We start from the raw sequence: 22,091 nt of genomic DNA on the forward strand, positions 1-22,091 counted from the left end.
TATTCAACAGTAAACATTGCTGTTAGCTGCTGGTTCATGGTAGGTAATTAATTGTAGGCTATATATATATTTATATGTAAATAATTGATAAACAGTATGATAGGTTATACGGTATCTGGTAATGTCACCTTGGTCGATGTCATGGAGAAAACAATTTACAAACTAATCAATTTTACAATCATGGATGATAAAAAGCATGACCTTCCGGCGTCCCCACCCAATTGGCTTACAACATTATTCGCAATCAGGGCGAACAGCAATCGTAGGACACTGACTGGGTCAGTTCCTATTCCTTAACCAATACGAATTCCTCGTTCTTTTCACATACAGTTTTGTATTGACAGGTCGTGCGTACCCGCCTTTCCGCTCATCACGTAAGTACTTATTCCAATTTTTTCAATATATTTTAAGTTTAATATGATTTTTTTTCATAAAAAAATTTATTTCATTTTGCCATAAATTTTTTTTATTTGCATAAATTAATATTTTTTAATTTTTTTTTTTTTTTTTTTTTTGAGGTTTATTTCTGAGTCACGTTTTGATTTTTTTAAATTTTTGCAGATATATCAAATTTTCAATTAATTAAAAGAAATGGGTGACGTAGAAAAAGGAGCAAAAGTAAATATTTTATACTTTATTTAAATATATTGCAAGATTAAATATTAATATAATTTCAAGGTATTCCAAACCAAATGCTCTCAATGCCACACTGTCGAAGCGGGCGGCAAACACAAAGTTGGACCTAACTTGCATGGTTTATTTGGTCGTAAAACCGGCCAAGCTGCAGGTTATTCCTATACTGATGCCAATAAACAAAAAGGTAAATATTTTTTTCAATAAATTTCTAACTATTTGATGTATTTTTTATATACTACTAACTTGATTTTGGTTTTTTTATTATTCGTTGTAAGCTTTCAACTTTTATCATTTTTACCATTCTATTTTTTTAATTTCTTATAAGGTACTATTAATAAATTATTTATAATCGTTTAAAGACTACTAAACAGTACACTACATTTTATGAAATGCCCCTGCTACTTTCCATGTAAAATAGAACTTTTATAAAGAAATTAAATGAAAATTCAAAGTCACTTTAATAAATAAGTCTTAAAATTCAACTGAACTTTTAGTTTTTGGAATGTCAATAATACAATTAATTGGGCTTTGTTAAACCGTTTTATATCTTTGATTAATTTATACATATTTCTTTTGTTTATAGGTATCACATGGAGTGAACAAACATTATTCGAATACTTAGAAAACCCAAAGAAATATATACCTGGCACTAAAATGGTGTTTGCTGGCATTAAGAAAGTAGATGAAAGAAACAACGTTATTGCTTATTTGAAAAAAGCTACCGCGTAATGTCAGTATTTGTGACAATACTATAATAGATTAAATTATGAGTAAAATCACGTTGTTATTTTTTTTGTTATTATTTGTTCCCATTTATTATACCTAGTAATGTATTGTACACGTACACTTTTTAAATTAAGTTATTTCTTGTTTAAATTTATTCGTTGTACAGTGTTATAGTGAAATATTAAATGTTTTAGAATTATGCCTTGTAAAATTTATGTTGAAGGTCAAGGTTTGAAGAATACTGATAAAGCTTTACAACTAATTGAAAATACTAGTAGATAAAATATGACATTGGCCTTAAAGTACTATTATTCATTGACAAATAGTATTAATTCAATTTACTAATATTTGATAATGGTATTTAAAATAGAATCTGGCATTAAGTGTGAACTATATTTCAACATTATTTTAAGAACTAGGTCAATTTATTGGCACCTACATTTAAACTTAAAAGTTAACATAAAAAGAAGTTGAACTTATTTTATTTTTGTATATAAAGTTTTAAAGTCTATACTTCCATATTAGTAGTATAACTTACAGATACATGTATCTATTCAAATTTAAGTGCTTGATGACTAAATATAATTTTCCAAGCACTTACTGTTACTAATAGGTGTTACCATTAATCAACATATGAATGGTATAGATTAAGGCAAAAACTGTATAAAATATTAAAAAATAACTTTTGGTTTTTAAGCTTAGTTCTATAATAAATAATAATTAATAACAATAATCTAGGGCTTAGAATACATCTGATTTCAGGGCTCACTTATTAATTTAACTGTTGACTTTGACATATTTCTATGGCAAAAAAAAACCTGTGGAGGTTATATCTCCCAAAATCCCCGCTCTTTTATATACCACTTACCTTACACATTAATATTATTTATATGATACTATAGTGCTAAAAATCCATAAAATAAATACAAGTATAAGTTCAAAATATTTTAAATCGTGTTGAAAATCCTAAATGTCTGTTGACTGTTATTACTTATTTCTGCAATCAAAACTAAAAACACACATTTGGCATTCAAGGGACACATATTTTAGCCCCTGCAATAATCTGATACAACATAAAGTTAAAAATTCCACGTTTCGTAGAATACAAGAACCAACATCATACATTTTAGGACCGTAGAATTGTATAGTTCAGATTTTTATGAATGTATCATACACATTTATATGGTCCAAATATGTACAGTCCGGGTTTATACGGTACAGATTTATAAATTCAAGGTTTGCATAGCCCCCTTCACTGATCATTCAATTTTAACTACTACCCAGAGATAAAGAAATATCAAGATATATTGAAGTAAGATATTAATTAATTATGTACCTTAAAAAAACATCTTTATTTATCAAATGTATCACCTCTAATTTTTAAAAGCAAGGCAAACGCAAAAATGTTCACCAATGGAGGACATTGTATATATTATATATAAATATATATTTATGCATGCTTTTACAGATATATTCTATATTATAGACCACAGACCTATTGGCTTTTAACTAAGTTAGTCTATATATATAAAAATTGACAAAATAATGGTGGGGGGCATGACCCTATTCAACCATTGCACTATTCGCACAGAACAATTGAGTAATTACACCATGATGGTGAACGGTCACATAGATCCCTCGACAGCTAGATCCCGGTGACTAACTGACGCAAGAGGATCCAATTGACGCAAGATTAAAATAATCATAAGGATTTTACAAATTAATTAATTTTCTAATTAGTATTATTAATTTTTAATTATCAATGTATTTAAATGCTTTTACGTTATTACATCGTAGTAACAATAGTATAACAGTTGTTATCTAGCATAAACCATATAATTTTTCACAGTGGCGAATGCTGACTCTGATGTATGGGCATGCTCATTAATTATCATAATTTATTATAGTTCTATTTAATTTATAATTAATAAATAATACACAAATTTGTATTAATTTATAAATAAGACTTTAATTTAATATATATACATATATTCAAATAATGCAACGGCAGATCGATCATTGCTTACATCAGTAAAATGAAGAAATTTCTCTTGAACATCGCCATTTTTATCTACGAAGCGTACAACAGTAGAAAGTTGAGATTTATTTATTATATCAGACGTTTCGTCTAAAATAAGTGCTACGAAATCAGCTCGATCGAGTTCCTCTTTTAATCTGTTGGTTATTAATGTACCAAGGGAAGCAATTATGTCATTTTGAATCGCGGATGATGTACCTCGAAACACAGTCGATTCTTTTAAGTGGTTGTCTAGAATAGGATCATACTGACGAATTAATTCTAGGAGTTCTAAATAATTACCCCTGTTTATAGATGTACTAGATTCATCATGACCGCGAAGAGGTAATTCTTGTTTAGCTAAAAAACACACAGCATCGTCAGCATCTATCATACATTTCAAAATTGCACGATTTTTTTTAACTTTTTCATTATGCATTAAATCACAAGTTTTTTTTTTGTTCGTCAAGTAGGTGATCAATTCGATTTCTACCAAAAGTATTTATTTGAAGAAAACATTTTATATGATTAATTGATTTCTCGTGTCTACAAATCGCTACAGTCAATGTATTTAAATTGTCAAAACCAACTTTTGACCAAACACCATTTTCTGTTGAAAATAATAAGCATGGCCAACAATAAAGTTTATTTAATACACTAGAACCTGTTAACCAAATAGTATTATCATACTGTGAACTATTAAAATATCGAATATATTCTCTTTTTTTATCTTTGTGAACACTTGTCAGATTAGGAATTACTGGACAAGGCCTACCTATTTTAATAATTTCATTTTTTTCAGAAAAATATCTCCTTGAAAAAGGCTTAAAAATCAAGTCACTTAAAACACAATATTCAGTTTCTACAATAGCCATAATATTATTTAAAATAATAAACTTATTTTAGTACTAAATAGTAAACACTAGTAAACTAAGTAATATTTAAAAATAGCAAAATAAAACAGAACGAGAAAAAAATTGTCTAATACTCGTACACGTAAATTACGTACGTTGACGAAGCGCAACAGAATGAGCATGCCCTGGGTGATTAATACTGCGGCTGCTATAGTAGAGCTGGTATTGGAATAACTGGTTTTTTTACAGCGATAACAAGGGTCGTATAGCTTGCGCACACATCTATCGCATGCTCTGGCATTAAATGTTACAATAAAGATATACAGTATACACAGATAAGTATAACAGAAATAAATTAATTATTGTAACACATTATATTTCTTTTAAAATTCGTAATATAATATTGATTGCAAAATAATTTTTGTATTTTGATTAATAACGTTTTTATTTCTAAGCATGTGCGCATGCTGAGCATGCCTGGAGAATTCGCCACTGAATTTTTGTTTAATAGACAATTAAAAAATATTTTCTATTATTATAACCTAATGTTTTAATAATACACGCATAAATTATTTCATAAATAAAGCTTTCATAATGTTAGGTTTTGTTTATACATCTAATAAAAAATTAAAATTAGTAACTGTAGTTACTGAACATTTCACTTCTCAGTTAAAATAGCCATAACCCATGTCTGGTCACCATCTTATGTTTTTTTTTATATTAATCAGAAACCTATATAACTATTAGTACAACTATAGAACTAGCTATAGCTACTATTCTATTATTATTATTGCTTAAAAGTTCTAACTTTATTCATATTCTCACTCCCAGTCTCAGAGGTTAGTCGTAAGTCCAGTGGCGCCGATCTATATTTCATGTTAGGGAAAAAAAATGCTGGTGTTAGACCCACCTACTAAAAAAATGTTTAGTTAGTTACGATCGAATGGTACTATATTTATTTCTAACTATATACATATTATGATCAGCTTGTGGGCAAACAGATGGAAAATCAAAGTTAACGAAACTAAATCTGTTCAAGTAACTTTTTCACTACGTAATCTCGATTCTCCTCCTGTCACGTTAAATAATATAACAATTCCTAAGGCAAACGAAGTTAAATACCTTGGGCTAACTCTCGACAAACGATTAACCTGGAGCCCACACATTAAACTTAAACGAAAAACTGTTAATTCTAGACTTCATATCCTTAGACCACTCTTAAAATCCAAACTTTCCCTTTCCAATAAACTTATTATATACAAATCAATAATTCGACCAGCTTGGACATATGGTATCCAGATATGGGGCTCTGCAAAGCCCTCTAACACCAACACGCTTCAAGCTTTTCAATCTATCTGCCTACGATTAATAACATCTTCTCCTTGGTATTTCTCAAACAACAATCTTCACAAAGACCTAAAAATTCCTACACTTAATCAATTAGCAAAAGCTCATTACACTAAATTTCACTCCAACTTAAACTCTCACAGTAATCCATTAATAAAGCAACTTTCTTCCACCTCACTTCCTGGCAATGTGTGCAGAAGACTCAAAAGACAGTGGCCTAGAGACCTACTAAAATAAAAATAAAAAAAAAAAAAAAAAACCACGACATCATAATGTTCTCGGTTGGGTGGTGCTGCTGAGTGCCTGCCCTTAAATGTTAAATTCTGTTATTTCACATTATTAACTATCAAATTTGCCTATTGTACATAATGTTGTATAGATTGTAAATTACTTAAATAAATAAAAAAAAAAAAAACTTTTCTCCAAAAAAAAAAAAAAAACTATATACATACAAGATACTGCATAACAAACTATTTTTGATTATCACCCACCCACCCACCCATAAATATTTCTGGGGAATTTTCCCCAGTTCATACCCGTGTTCGGCGCTACTGTTAGTACATATACCAAATTTGAATATTGACAAAACTGTATATTTTAACGAAAAATAACGATTATATAGATATAATTATCTATTTTGTTTTAAGTTATTATTACAAAAATATTATTTAAAGACTTAAGACACCAATTCGTGTATTATTATTAACACTAACAGAGAAGTATTCAAAATATTATGTAGATTAGTTTTAAGCTGTTTATGCCATAAATTTATTAACACCTGCAGTGGCGGCTCGTCAGGGGTCTTTGAGATGGCGGACTCACCATAAAAAAAGGTAGTAAAGCAATAAAAAAGTTTGAAGAAAATTGTAGTACCTATAATTTAATATTTTTGTCTATTTGGAAAATAATTATGATGGTTTTCGATATTAATATTGATTATTGATAATATTTTAATTTTTTTACATTAATAATGAGAAGACGGGTGTCATTCAATAATAATACGGGCGAAAAATATCGATAACAACAACTAATTACTAATTTATGCGATGCCAATGGCAGAAACTTTGAATGAGTCTAGTCTCAATGTCCTGAACAACATCTATACAATCTACCCCGCCCTCCGCCTTGCATATAAAATTTGTATAAGTACACAATTGAGTCTTTCGAACGGCAGACTCCCGAATAAATTTAAATGTCTGGCTAATAATAATATTACAACATAATAATACAGTATATAATCTATGGATATGGATCTATCATATTAATCTATAATCTATGGTAATCATCAATCTTCGCTATTCGTCGGAGACGATTGACGCTTGTAATAATTTTAACGGAGAAAAAAATTGACGTACAAATCGTTAAACCGTACTTTAATATATATAATATTTTACACGCATATGCCGTTCTGTTCAGCTTATTTTTATGAAATATCTCAATATCTTCAATTCGAAACGTGGTAAAGACGGACGAGGAAAGGTGTTCCTGCGTCGGCGATGTGGTTACTGAACATGTGGGACATCAAATATGACACAACTAAGTTTCACAAAAAAAATCGATGTTTACGTGAGTTTGATTTTTTATACTTTTAGAGCTTTAATTTACTTTTTTAGACATAAAATAAATACATTTGTACAATACAATTTGTAAAATTTGAATTCAATTTTCAATGTATAATGCATTAATACATTGTGTACAATGTAAAATTATGCTGGTCGAAGATGGTCTTATTTGTTGGTGAGAAATTTTACCAAACAACTATTGAAATAATAAAATTATAATTTAAAAAAAAATTCAGGATATACAATTATTATGGTTTTACGTATGAAATTAATTAGATACCAAAAGTTTCGTATGCAAGACAGCTGAAATATAAAAATGAATCCTATAATATCACAAAGAGTTCTATAAAAAAAACATATGATCTATCATATTATTATAATATTTGTCATCCATGGCAAACATCAATCGTCGTCATTTGTAGAAGACGAATGATTAACCATTCTAATATTTTATTGAACAGTCGTCAAACAACAGCCTACAGTACATGACAAGTGCTCTCATTTTCATACAAAATTTCAATAATTTCATTCTGAAGGGCAAAGAAGACGAATGAAGAAATAAGAGCTAGCTGTTTCTTCGGTGGCTGATGTGCACGTTTGAACTTTAATATGGCACAGCTTGATTTCGTCGAAAAGCGTCGAAGGATACTGACGTAGGTTAATTTTCCTATAATTTTAGGGTAGTAATAAATTTAGTTTTTATACTTTAAATAAATATTTATTGACTTGTACAAGCTGCCACCCCGATTACTTAGAACTATATTTTATTTCCAATAGCCGGTAAACGGCGGGTTATTGTATACGACCCGTTTTAAATTCTTAAACGATGAAATCTTTTTTTTAATATTTTATTATTTTAAAGTTCTAGATAATATTTTTTTTCATAGTAAATAATTTAAGAATATACAATTTTTATTTTTGTCTGGTCTGCAAACTGTTTTTAATTTGTGAATATGGCATGAGACTATGAGAGTTCTAAAAGTTTAAACTTAAAAAATAGCCAAGAATAAAATAAATTCGTCAATTATACCTTGGAGGCTGGACGTAGCAATGAATCTATATTAATTTTAAAATTATTTAGTTTTTTTTTTATCTGTTATGAATTCTTGTAGCAAATATGATATATTTAGTACTTTGGGTGGTTAATAGTAAAATAACATAAACAATTTTAGATCTTGTCATAATATCGGAAAAACTGGAATCATTACGCTATATATACTTGTATAATTTCGACAAAATTAATTAATTTAATAAGTTTTAGTTCAAAAATTCTAATCATAGAATGTTGAAAATTTTACCAACTGTCTACATTATGATGTCCGATACATTGTATAATTATAAAAACATTTTAACAATTTTAAATAATTAATTTTTTTTTTTTTTTAAGCCACTAAAAATTATTGATAGCAAATATGATTTAAAATTTAATACAATGTTCCTCATCAGTCACTAAATTACTGCAATAAAAAATGTATAGTCACGATATTATATTTTTATAAAGTTTAAAATCAAAATTTTGTCTAAATCTATACAATTTCCAAATTATTTTTTCATCAGATATTTATATAATATTGTCTTTTTATATACAAATTTAATATACTAATTCTAATTAGTTTTTTTTAACCTAAAACAAAAATAATATGTTTACTGGAAAGTCACATTATTTTTTATGACTATTTGAAGTTCAGTATTATACCTATAATTTATTAAATGTTTATTATACACCCACCCTAAAAATAAATATTTTTTCTCAAATAATTTTTATATTTTGTTATAGTTAAAAACGAATAATCTTAGATACTTAAAACTTTAATTAAATTCTTATGAGAGTATTTCTTACAAATAGTATTTTTTCAAAATATTTTGAAATTATGTATATTTACGATATTTTGTTATTATTTAAAACATTATTTGTAGGGACATAAAAGTTTTTTTTACATGTTATACTATACGGACACAATAACATTTTTGACATACGTATAGATTAATCTTAAGATATTATTTATTCAAATTATTTTACGAAAGGGTTGTACCTATTAACTCAAAAGTATATAACAATTAACAATAATATAATACGGTATAAATTATATTTATTATTTATACAATATTATAATAATAATTATGATAAATGCAATGTTTTCGGAAAAAATGTAGCTTGTCAAACTTTACTCACAAAAAAAAAAAAAAAATAAAATACTTAGCAATATCAATCAACATATAATATTATAAGTCATAATACATCAAAATTATACCTATTAATGAAGGTTAGTCAACCTGAATGTCTCTTTCAAATTCAAATTTCACTCACTAATTACAGTAATAAACTTAATCACTAATGTATAAAGCAACACTGTAATAATTACTTCTTTATCTTTAATTTAATGTAATTTTTGATTATTTTGTAAAATGGTACTAAAAATTGAATTCCTCAAAGCATTGACTGGGTACTATTTGTTACACTAAACCATAATAAAAAAATGTATGAATTTGTTTCTATTATAATAGGTGTCTTCAGATATATATGTAAGTTTACATGTAAGAATATGTAATATTAAGTTAAAGCACTGCGTGATTAAAACCAAAAGTATGCAGAAATAATAACTCAGAAACATAACGATATTAATCATAAATCATAATTCTTTTTTTTTAAATATAATAATATAATTATTTTTGTTTAGTTCACTATTTTTATAGATTAAATTAAATAATTTGTAATCATTTTCATTAGAATAAAATATTAATACTTTGCAATATCTATAAAGATTTGGTCTATAGTTTAAATGTTTCAATTTTACGTTCATATGTCAAACAGCTAAAATAGAAAAATAGATCGTATAATATCACAAAGAGTTCTATAAAAAAAAAACCATAGATTTGTCATATTATAATATTCGTCATCTGTGGCATACGACAATCGATGACATTCGTCGAAGACGATTAACAATTCTATAATAGTCTTAATGAATAGTACTGAAGTACATGACAAGTACTCTCATTTTCATTTCGTGCTGTTTATTTTCATAAAAATGAATTTTTATTCTCATTTAGAATCACGATTGAAGATCGATATGAAGAAAATTTGCAGTTTCTTCGGCGGCGGTGCACTAGCTACTACGTATAGTCTGAAGATTGACACAACTCGGTTTCACGGGAACAGTCGACGCTTAAGTAAGTTTTTTTTTATTTTATTTTTTGGGATTAAAATTATTTTTTAAACTTAAAATAAAATATACAAATTTATATGAACAATCCGCGCTAGTCGGACGATGTAGTTGATGTAGACGCATATTTTATTCTCCAGGGTCCAATGAAAAAATAGTACACAATGCCTACTTATTTTACTCATTACTCATTAGTTATAGTAGACAAAAATTGTAAGAAATAACAACCATGTATTATTTGTATTATTCGCGATTATATTATATTAGAATAGTAGTAGAATAGTACACCTTAGATCCTGGACGTGGACGTAGCGAAAAATGTATAATGATCTTACAATTATGTAGTTTATTTTTTGTTTGTCATGAATTCTTGTAGCAAATATGAATCTCATTGGTACTTTGGGTGGTAAATAATAAAATAAAACAAAAAATTTCAGATCTTGCCATAGTATCGGAAAAACTGAAATAATTACGCTATATCCTTGTATAATGTCAGCCCGGAGGACGATTGGCAGTATCATTAAGAAGCTCATCTGAATAACACAAATAAGTGTCGCAAGGCTGTGTTTGTTTAATAACATATAATTTTTTGAACAGTAGTACAGTATATTATGAATATTTACTTAAATTATATTTAATTTTTATGGTTTTTTTTTCAGATAATATACTGTACTACGGTTGTAGGTGTTCTTTTTATTTTAATAATACGTTGATAAATTACCAATTTTTTTAATTTTTTTTTCTTATCACAAAGTTAGTTCGTCTTTGTGTATGTTTAAATTTATATTTTTTTTATAGTTATTGTGCTGTTTAACTTTCTTATAAAAGAGAGTGAGGAATTAAAAAGGTGGCCACCGAACAGAAAGTTAAACTGCAATATACTATAATCTTTTTAGTTCATGTTTACATTTTTAACTGATACATTATGAATATAAAATTTCAAATTAATTTAAATTCAAAAATAAAAGAACACCAACATAGATTTCTTAAACATTAAAATTTTACTATAAATTTAAATTACATTTAATCAACACATTAGTTGAAGTTTTATAGGAACCGAACATTTGGCTGGATCATGGACTACCCACCGACGGAGAATTTGTCATTGAGCTGAAGGAAAATGTGTCAGCACTCGGCTTCGTTTCAACCCGGAGGAAGATTGGCAGCATCAATAAGAAGCTCATCTTAATGTCAACTGTCCAAAGTATTTGTTTGTATTATATTATAATTTTTAGAATCGTAGTAGGTACAGTATACTATATATAAATATAAAATATTTATTAGTGAAGAAGAATTTGTCATTGAGCTGATGGAAAATGTGTCAGCACTCGGCTGTATTTCAACACGGAGGACGTCTAGCAGCAGCAAAAAGAAATTCAACTGATAATCAACTGTCCAAAGGATTTGTTCGTATTATATTATAACTTTTAGAATCGTAGTAGGTACAGTATACTATATATAATTATATAATATTTATTAGTGAAGAAGAATTTGTCACAAAGCTGATGGGAAATGTGTCGGCACTCGGCTTCGTTTCAACCCGGAGGAAGATTGGCAGCATCAAAAAGAAGCTCATCTTAATTTAGTTGTCCCCCCCTTTACGCATTAGCGCTCATCTCTCATCCACTCATCCAACACATTGACTACGCCGGCCGGCAACACACATATATTATACACATTACCCGTTTTATATTATATAATATTATTAATACCTACATAGTTTAAGTTATTGTATATTTTTTTTTTATTATTTGAATGCATTCATATGATCAGTTGTGTATTTAGGAATTTTAGGATAAGAGCAACACATATTTTGCCGCCTTCCCCCCATTAAAAAAAAATTAAAAAACTTCTACGCCGCGCAATAGTGGTCAAACTGTTAATACCATAGAATACCATGTTATATAAATACTATAGTATTTTATACCTCTATGGCACACATGTGTTGTGAAAATTATTAATGATTGACGTCACTGCGCCAGTACTCATAAAATACGAAACAAAAATTTGCCACCCCTCTAAATCTTTAAAAATTTGCCGTTCTGGACAACTGAACCTAAAACTCCTATCTAAATACGCCCCTGCATATGATGCGTTCTCGCTTACGATGTGGATTAGGCCTACTGGGGACACCACAATAAAAAAAACGCGCCTCGTGTAATACCTCATAAAGTTATTAAACAATACGGACAATGTTATTGTACGTCGTTTAATAATACAGGTGGTGTGGAAAATTACCTAACACTGTTATTCTTATCTTATAGTTACCTTGCATACATTTTTTTTTATTAAATACCAATTATTCAATTTGTGTTATTGTGATTCTTTAGTCGACAATTCCCATCAATTTCCTTGCCTAGATCAGAAATTTGCTCGACGGTCATTTTCCTCCACAGGATTAAAAATAAATAAGCATACGGCCAGTAATAAGTCTCAAAAGCTCCCTCGATAATAAAAACTAATATTTATGAAATTTTATTTTATTATTTTTGATTAATTATAATAATTTAAGTTTTGTCACTATATTATTTATATTAGAAAAAAAAACTGATAGAAATTATGTGGTATGCGTGTATGCCTAATACCTATTTGTTCACAAGTCTTACCATTTAGGATAAATTAATAAAAAAAATCACAAGATAACATATAACGCTACAACTCATTAGTATTATAACTGTCTTTTTAGTATTCTTGGCCATAAACACACATTACACAGTATACATATACATTCGTCATTCATAGAAATTCTCATTCAAGTATAGATATAAGTATTTTTATATAAAATATCTATGCATTTAAGTGTTAAGGACTTAGATAAGGATATTATAATATGCCAATAAAAGTGTCCACCATCGATAAATTGTCATAACTAATACAAATAATAATAGCTAAAATCATATTTGCAAGTTGACTACCAGCCGCCAGGCAATTGATGTCAGATGTTCACCTTTTAAAACTGATAAAAATTGGAGACCTTATTAGCTAATGTAAATGCTTTTGTGGAAACAAGAGTCCATACGATCACACAATATTTGTTTTTAAAATCAAAGATTATAAATAATCCACCATTTCTAGAGAAATGAAATGGAGTACGAAAGGAAAATATGGACAAATAATTTTAAAATATTAAAAAAACAAGCATAATACCAAACAGTTTCCACTCTTATTTATTATATAGTTAAAAAAAAAAAATTGTTTTGAAATTGTTTTTATTTTTTCACAGTATTTATACTTCAATATTTAACTGTAATTTAATATTTATTGCTGCAAGTTCAGAGCATAAATATCGAAACACATTAGGTATTCCAATTTCTTGTACTTGAGTAGAGTCGCATGTTCTACATTTTGCCATCTTACTTGAATAACTATCTTCTTTAAAGTGAATTAATGAAGATAGTATTGTATGGCATTTCAAACATAACAGAGCCTAAAAATGTACAATAGAGTATAATTACTTATTAATAATAAAGTATTTAGTGCAATATATTTTAAAAAGATAATAGTTAAAAGTCAAATATTATTTAAGTTTTCAAAGTTTAAAATGTTTTAACTCGAATTTGCTTATGATTATTAATTATGATTTAAAAGTTTGTGTTAAAATTAATAATGAGAAGACTCCACTCCTCTAAGTATTGTATCTGTCTTACCAATATACAACACACCAAACATGAATATTTGTATCACATTAAATCATTTTACTCGATAATTTTTAAAATTAGAGAAAATTGATTTATTATAAGGTAAGATATTATTATCAAGAGCATCTCTGAAGCTTGTATTGATACATTTTATAATTATAAATACTAACTGTTGATTTATCTGAACAATCCATGAATCTATCTTGCATTAAAAATGGAGTTCCATGTGATATTAGTGCATCTCTTTCCATTTCACCAACACGACCACCACCACCTCTTTTACGGCCTTTAACAGGTTGTTTTGTAACAGCATCAACTGGGCCAGTACTTCGTACCTGACATAAAATTAGTAGACTATTTTCAATTTTGTTTTTAATAATACATTGGCTTGTGATATAATTACCTGCCACTTATCTGACACCATATGCCTCAATCGCTGATAATGTACAACACCAAAAAATATAGATGCCTTCATTGCTCGGCCATCTACACCACTATACATTTGTTCTGTTCCAAAATAATTGTATCCACCTAAGAATTTATAATAATAAATGTTATTCAATTTAAAATCATTAAAATAATCAAACTTATTATCAATAACTTAAGACGACACCATACCCACATGTGTTGTCTCCGTCTTACAAACGTACAACATAGCAAATTTTCTTTCAATAGAACTAATTTTATGTATTTAGTTAAAATATTAGAGTAAAATACTAAAATTATCAATTATCGAACTAAATGATAAAAAAATTATCGGTGTTCTTTCGTCGGATTTTTACAGTATTTCAATTTTTAAGCGCGTTATGAATATGTAATATATTAGTATTTAAAAATGCTCAAAATTGACTTAAAAAATAAAGTATCATAATAATTCAAAGAGAAAACACAAATAATGCTATTCCTTCTAATTAGGTCATTTCACTCTTATACTTAGGCTTAACCCATAAAATTGGTTCTACTCAATGAAAATTTGACATGTTGTACGTTTGTAAGACCAAGACAACATACACGAGGGTGTGGTGTCCTAGATTTTAATAAAGTTGTGCGCATTCAAAAATAATTTAATTTAATGATCATACACATATATATATATATATATATTATACTAAACAAATATTGTTTACAGATTTAAATTGTTAACCTTTTATTTTATTTAAGTTAAAAAAGTAAACTTACATATTCAATTTACAAGTAAAACTTTTAATTATTCTTAATTTATAAAAATACTACGTCACTACGACAAATTAGAATAGAATGACAATATATATAAATAACAAGGTAGGCACACAATGAAGATGTCTAAACAAACTACCGATAAAAATGTAATTAGTTTATGTGTATGGAAACAATTGTGCACATAAATTGCATTTAAGACAGCTTTTATGTAATGACATGTTTCAAGTTTAACACTGCACTGTAGTGTATTGCAATTGTATGAATTACCAACCATCTACTCAGCGTCACCATACCCAACGAAGGGTGCACAGCTTTTTTTTCTTATAAATAAGTAATAACCCAATTCAAATATAATATATTCATATTCTAAATTTCTTAAAATTTTAAAATATAATAATCATAGTACTATAGATAATACCATAAGTAGTATTATAACGATTTAATATTTTCAATATTTGTTTTTGGTAGGTAGGTAAATATTACACAAGCCCCCTCTGCAAGTAAAGACTAATTATATAATATTCCCAATAAAATATAGATATTTTACCTGCTTCTAAGAGTTTTCCAAAAAAGTCAATTGCAGTATCTTCTTCACTATATTTAAAAGGTGTAGCATCATGTACTACACCATGCACTGCTGCAGATTTTCCTGCCATACATTCTATCATCATAGCTAAAAATAAACATTTAAATTATTTTATAGAAAAGTTTAAAGTTATTAGTATAGAAAAGTATTCACCGATAGTCATTCTTGAAGGAAAACCATGAGGATTGAAAACAATATCAGGAACCATTCCACTTTCTGTAAATGGCAAGTCCTCTGAAGGCCAGCCTTTACTAAATATTCCCTTTTGTCCAGCACGACTAGCAAATTTATCTCCAACTGTTGGATTTCTCTGATAATAAAAGTATAATGTAAAAAAAAAACAATATACTATAGAATTTAATATATATTTATCATATTAACATACTTGAACTCTCACGGTGATTGTAGCTTTATTAGGTATTTTTCGGCCAGTTGTAAAATCCCCACATTGACGAACTGAATCAACAATAACTTCTTCATTACTTAAATACTTAGCTATTATAAATCCTTGTATTTGTTCATCAAAATAACTTCAACAAAATATAATTAAGTTGGATAAAATAGTTTAAGCAAATTATATTTTAGTTACCTATAATATGGTGTTCCTTTAGATAGTTTTAAACCGATATGTGGAAGACCATCTAAGCCCAAATAATTAGAAAGATCTTCTTTAAATGGATCACGCATAAAATAAGTATGTGGCTAAGAAAAATTTTAGTTTATATAGTTCAGTTAATTTAGGTTTAATAAATAACATAAAAAAATATTAATATACCTTGGTTTCAATTAATTCAGTTTTAAATATAGAACCATGAGCAAAACCTCGATCTAATGCCATTTTATTTATAATCATAGCATCTTCCATGTCATAACCCTAAAAACAATTTAAACATTGTTAAATTGTCCATAGTTGAACTATAAATACTAATATATAATTTTATTTTACCGTGTATGAAATTACAGCTATAATAGCATTTGTACCCATTGCAAAATCATCCATTGATAATGCATCATAATGAACAGGTCTGAACAATGGTGATGCTGGTGTTTGTATCCTATACAATTTTGTTTCTGACTGTAAATGCCAATTATGACAAGCAGTTCCCATTGTTTGTTTCCCCATCTACATTTATGTATATATGTATAAAAATAAATATTAATATAACCATTTTTTATTATAATTTATTTCAAAATACACAATTATAATTACTTGACACTGATACATATTACGAGGACTTTGGTTGTAGTCCGGCAAAGGAATTAAACATGCTAAATGACTAAGAAAATCTGTTTTTGTAACTTCTCTATATGATGTTATCTACATTATGAAAATATATTATAATATTAATATTAATATAATATTAAATTTTTAAATTTTATGAGCTATACATACATTAGGTCTGATTTCATCTTCTGAAATACTTATATCTAAGTAAACTTGTTCAAAAGTTCCTATCAGCTCTATTTGTTCTAAATCTAAATTAAAAACGGGTCTCATCATTCTTGCATTTCCAGTAAACAAAAAAAGACCTGGAAATTGACCCAAAATATTTTCTCCTTTCTTTTGAAGCCATACAATTTCAGTAGTCTCTGGTATCTAAACATTTTAGTTATAATTTATATTTTTTAAATTAAGTAATAATATTTAGTGTTGAGCATTTTATTCTAGGTTACAGAATTTGAACAAGAATTTTAGCGCAATCATTATATAAGTAACATCAGTATATGTTATAATATAAATGGTATTTACTTGTTTTCCTTTCACTTTCAAGGTACGGAGCTTTTTGATAAAAAGTGCTGTCAATGTTTCAGGTACATATCCAATTATGCGACCATCGAGAATTACATTATATACAAATCCAATATTGACATCCTGAGGTTTGTATGATGCTTCACACATACCAAGGGATATTAATACCTTTGGAATGTCACGCAGTATTTTTCTACTAACTGATTTAGTGACCTAAATAAATATATTTAATTTAAAAACAAAATATTTAGTTTAAAAATATAAATTAATAAATTTTAATTTTATGGTTATTGCTTACTATACATGATTTTGTCAAATGATTAAGAAGTCCACAAGGAGTTCCATCAGGAGTATGAACTGGACATATAAAACCCCAAGCATCTGGTAACAATCTTCGAGGTTCAGTGGTTCTCATAGACTCAAAAATAGCACCACGATGAACTGCGCGGAAATGAGCCATATAACGCATTCGACTTATGTTTTCAACCAAAATTGTAAGTCCTTTGTTAAAGAAATAAAAATGTTTAATAACTGTAGTTTCAACTTTTATGTATATATATATCTGTATGTGTTCAGTACTCGAATTTTTATAATTGTTAATATGGGTGAATCACTATTGATAATTTTAGTTCTAGGACTGTGATTTTTAGTATGTTATTGATGTAGTTATGGTATTTTGGATTGTAATTATTTGATAATTAATATTAAGAGAGATCAATCAACATTATAACCAAAAGTTATTCAAAAACTAGAAGCAGAAACTACTATTTATTTAGATGAATAGAGATCCTCAGTATGCTGAAGTTACCTAATTGCCAATCATAGTAAGTACTTAATAGGGAATACAAATAAATGAACTAACACCACTAACTCGAACAATTAATAAATGTTTATGGAAAAACATGGTATAAGATCACAAAGAGCTACCAAACTATTTGAAAGACAATTATAGGAAAAAGAGCAACAATAATTTAATCCAACCAAAAGTATTCAAAAGTTGTTTAAGAGATGTTAAAAATATTTTTATAAGACAAATATTTGGTCATCTATATATAATGAAATTATAATAACTGTTAAACTTTAGGCTTCAATTAAATAAAGGTAAGAATGTATGTATATTTTTTTTTTATTGACTGTATACGACACATGCGTCACTAATAACTATAACCAATTATATAAATCGTAAATTAATAATTGGATAAATTTAAATTTTAAATAAAGTACCTTTATCTTGCTGCATTCCTAAGCCAGATTGACTATTGAGATTACCAGTAGCAAAAAAATTTGTCAATGAGTGCTCAATTAAATCACATCTTCTTAATGCAGTCATCATATCACCAATAGATGGTTGACCACCTTGGTCAATTTTAAGCAAGTTGATTTTGACCAAATTCAACCACAATTGCAACTTTTCTTTGAGAATCTGAAAAAAATATTGATTTTATAATTCTATTGTTTAATGAATTTATCTTCATTACTTTTAGATAAAGGTGACCACCAAGCATTAATTCCTGCATCATGATTCCATCAGCACCTTCAATTAAACATTTATTTTGTGCCACTGAAAATAACTTTTGCAACATAAAAACTAAAAGTTTGAATTTATCAAAATCAGTATTCAAATGGATTAAAACATAATTCCTGGAACAATTTGAAAATTATAGCATTTGATTACAACATTTACGAAAATAAAATCTCAAACCTGAGCATATGATCGCAAACTTCTTTGTTAGTTTTCCATTCGGGTAATTCATAAAATCTAGGTCTGAACAGGATACCGACATATTCCTTAGCATCTTCTTGACAATGTATATTACTTTCATGCAAGGAACGCATCATTTCCATTACAGATCTTAGAAAAAATGTTTTTATGTTTCATTTTTCGAGAAAAAAAAAATGTTAATAGTTTAAATATATACATATTATAACTTAAAAATTATTTATATTGACAAACTTACCTGATGAAATACAAATCATCTTCATGTCCTTTAATAATGTGTCTAAATATAAATTCATCAGAACTGTAAGTTAGACACTTCATTATTAAAATTATGGGTGCATAAAATACTCTCTTCTTAATTGGGATCATTAGTTTTGCAGTACCATTTGTCAAATAATGTAAATTATTCGTCTATAATTATTTATTTTAAAAGGAAAAATAGTTTTCAACTATACACTTAAAATATATTAGATAAAAGTGTATCAAAAAAACTTACAACAGTTGTTAAATCATCTTTAACACATCTTATCAAAATACCAATATCTGAAAAATATTGATCTTTGTTTTTCCATGTATTTCTTTGAACGGCAGTTGGAAAATTCCTCCTTGTTCCCAGTAAAAGCCGAACTAGACGTTCTTTGCCTTTAACTATAAAATATCCACCCCATTCATCTTGATGTTCTCCTAGATTAACTAATTGTTTTGGAGACATTTTTTCCAAATGACATAGTTTAGACTAAAAATATAATAAATATATCTTAATGTAACAAAATATAAACAACATAAGGTAAAAATTATATTTGTAATTAAATTCTTTGAATTAGCTTACCATTCATCATGATTAAAAAAAAATAAGTATCTTAAATTATATATCATCAAATAATAATTGTAATAATAATAAAAATAAATACCTTTAACATTATTGGCACTTGGCCGATATCTCTGTCAATTATCATTTGTTCAGCATCATTAATGCTCCATCTGAGTTTTATTTCTAATCTTCCTGAATAAGTACCATGGCGTTGTCGACATTCTAATGGATATATACTATGTGATTTAACACCAAGTGATCCTGAAGGTACTCGCGGTTGATGAATAGTTGCATCCTAAAATATAAGTTCGTTTTAGACATTTAGGTATAAAATTAATATAGATTAAAAATTGATACAAATATTAAATTTACATCATATAAATGATATATAAATAGTCATATATACAATTTCTCACAAATTATAAAAGTACATTAATTACCAGTAAGGTGAGTTTCACACGATACTTTCCTTTTGTATCAAATTCAACTGGTAACAAATCAGAGATCGCCAAATTCAATCCTTCTTCAATCATATAATTAAAGGAGTCAATGTGTGGAGTACCCAATTCTTGAAGAATCTTGAAAATAATTTTATAATTTTAAAAATGAACATTCATAAATAATAAAAATTCTTTTTATAACTTACTTGATTTTGGGAATCGGGAGGTTTACCATAGTCAACATTTGTTAAATTTTTAAGTGTTGGTTCATACATTATAATTTTGTTTTAAATCTATAAAATATTGGTTATTAATTATGATTGACTAATTACGTCCATAATGCATACTTCATAATATATAGTGTAAACTGTAGGTACTTTAATATTTAGATAATACTAGGTACATAAATGAAAAAAAAAACTAAAATTGAGTACAAAAACAGTAAAAACACTAAAAACTAAAAAACACGTGTATAATTCAAATTGTATATTATCAATATTGATAAAAATAAGATAACAGTTTAAACGTTATCACCAGAAACAGAGTTTATAGATTTTATTATCTACAACGTTACATCACAGAATTATTCTGTGGTTTCATATTCATTATTCACACAAATACACAATCCTTTTCTCACAGAGTATGGACCTATCGCGGACATCATACGGTATGATTCATACCTATCATTATATTATTTATTCTGTGCTTATAGATCATATTATGATATAAGATTCATTGACCATACTACGATTTAAGATATATATCTTAATTCGTGAACCTTACTATCATAGATGTTATTCAATTATTTAATTTCCGACTAGGCAGTGGGCACAGGTCCCTATCTCCTAATACTTAAGGAAGACTGCAAATGCAAATGCCTGCTGTCAATTAATGTAAAAAAAATAATATTTCATACATTTATTATTTATCAATAAATACAATAGTATCTACTCAACTACAGCTGTGAACATAGCTCATTGACATCGATTGTATAACTTGTTCAATAACCTTTTATTTTACCAAACCGTTTATTAATTGTATATATTATCTTTAATTTTTATACTCAATATCTTCCTTGATTTTAAATATAATTTTCAAAATCCTCAATAATTCTCTTTTATTCATCTAGTATTTTATCTTCCTCTAAAATCTTACTAAAGTAATTTTAACTTTACATTGATAACTTATTTTTATAGGACATATTTAAAAATATCCTGATCAGCTGAGCACAAATATAATGGATATAACAAAGGCTTTTATTGAGATTTGTGTATGAAGTTGTTGTGGAATACTACATTGGTATGATGAATAATTTTAAATATGTACTCTGTACTTGAATATTAATAGGTGACCAGAAATATTTTTCTAAGTAGAACTTACCAGTGAAAAATACAATATTTTCAAAGTAATTGGATTATTAAAATCTTAAAATGCTTCAATAATAAATCCTAAAATTGATGACACTATTTTTTAAATATTTAAATAATGTTTGTTAAAAGAGAAAGTCGAGTAAACTTCATATTATCAAATGAAAGCAAGTTTGAAGAGATTAATAAATAATACATTTTAGGTTTATAACAATAATAAAATAAAATGATAATTACACGTGTATCGTGTATTATTATTGTTATTTTTACATTAATAATAATTATTAATACATAATA

At 27.2% G+C, this 22,091-nt stretch overlaps 2 protein-coding genes and 1 long non-coding RNA gene across 3 annotated transcripts; 2 read left to right on the top strand and 1 right to left on the bottom strand.

The window, feature by feature from the left end:
• The first annotated feature begins 219 nt into the window (after positions 1 to 219).
• LOC132922571 (cytochrome c-like) lies at positions 220 to 1,561 on the top strand. The gene is made up of 4 exons (XM_060986154.1): positions 220 to 374; positions 562 to 618; positions 679 to 820; positions 1,220 to 1,561. The coding sequence occupies exons 2-4, from the start codon at positions 592 to 594 to the stop codon at positions 1,363 to 1,365; spliced, it is 315 nt and encodes a 104-aa protein (XP_060842137.1). The 5' UTR covers positions 220 to 374; positions 562 to 591; the 3' UTR covers positions 1,366 to 1,561.
• Positions 1,562 to 11,149: 9,588 nt separating this feature from the next.
• On the top strand, positions 11,150 to 12,425 carry LOC132917867 (uncharacterized). The gene is made up of 3 exons (XR_009660352.1): positions 11,150 to 11,507; positions 11,588 to 11,709; positions 11,784 to 12,425. It is a non-coding gene; the product is annotated as an uncharacterized LOC132917867 (long non-coding RNA).
• Positions 12,426 to 13,444: 1,019 nt separating this feature from the next.
• Positions 13,445 to 20,906, bottom strand: LOC132932296 (DNA-directed RNA polymerase I subunit RPA2). Its single transcript, XM_060998601.1, has 22 exons — positions 20,775 to 20,906; positions 20,634 to 20,720; positions 20,428 to 20,565; positions 20,088 to 20,282; positions 19,673 to 19,912; positions 19,415 to 19,587; positions 19,159 to 19,308; positions 18,935 to 19,097; positions 18,681 to 18,879; positions 17,755 to 17,957; positions 17,457 to 17,669; positions 17,100 to 17,303; positions 16,917 to 17,024; positions 16,653 to 16,829; positions 16,482 to 16,580; positions 16,296 to 16,408; positions 16,092 to 16,236; positions 15,860 to 16,016; positions 15,668 to 15,793; positions 14,345 to 14,472; positions 14,112 to 14,276; positions 13,445 to 13,730 (listed from the first exon to the last, which is right to left on the bottom strand). The coding sequence occupies exons 2-22, from the start codon at positions 20,700 to 20,702 to the stop codon at positions 13,530 to 13,532; spliced, it is 3,366 nt and encodes a 1,121-aa protein (XP_060854584.1). The 5' UTR covers positions 20,703 to 20,720; positions 20,775 to 20,906; the 3' UTR covers positions 13,445 to 13,529.
• Positions 20,907 to 22,091: the final 1,185 nt, after the last annotated feature.

This window comes from Rhopalosiphum padi, chromosome 1 (assembly GCF_020882245.1).
Source record: "Rhopalosiphum padi isolate XX-2018 chromosome 1, ASM2088224v1, whole genome shotgun sequence".
Lineage (NCBI taxonomy): Eukaryota > Metazoa > Arthropoda > Insecta > Hemiptera > Aphididae > Rhopalosiphum > Rhopalosiphum padi.

Bases quoted from the DNA above. Each gene is read 5' to 3' on its own strand.
- LOC132932296 (XM_060998601.1), bottom strand. From the start codon at position 20,702: ATGTATGAACCAACACTTAAAAATTTAACAAATGTTGACTATGGTAAA. The intron at 16,409-16,481 runs GTATATTAATAT...AATTTTTCTTAG, and splicing joins CTGAATTAATTGAAACCAAG to CCACATACTTATTTTATGCG. The intron at 16,237-16,295 runs GTAACTAAAATA...ATTTTGTTGAAG, and splicing joins AAAGGAACACCATATTATAG to TTATTTTGATGAACAAATAC.
- LOC132922571 (XM_060986154.1), top strand. From the start codon at position 592: ATGGGTGACGTAGAAAAAGGAGCAAAA. The intron at 619-678 runs GTAAATATTTTA...TATAATTTCAAG, and splicing joins ACGTAGAAAAAGGAGCAAAA to GTATTCCAAACCAAATGCTC. The intron at 821-1,219 runs GTAAATATTTTT...TTTTGTTTATAG, and splicing joins TGATGCCAATAAACAAAAAG to GTATCACATGGAGTGAACAA.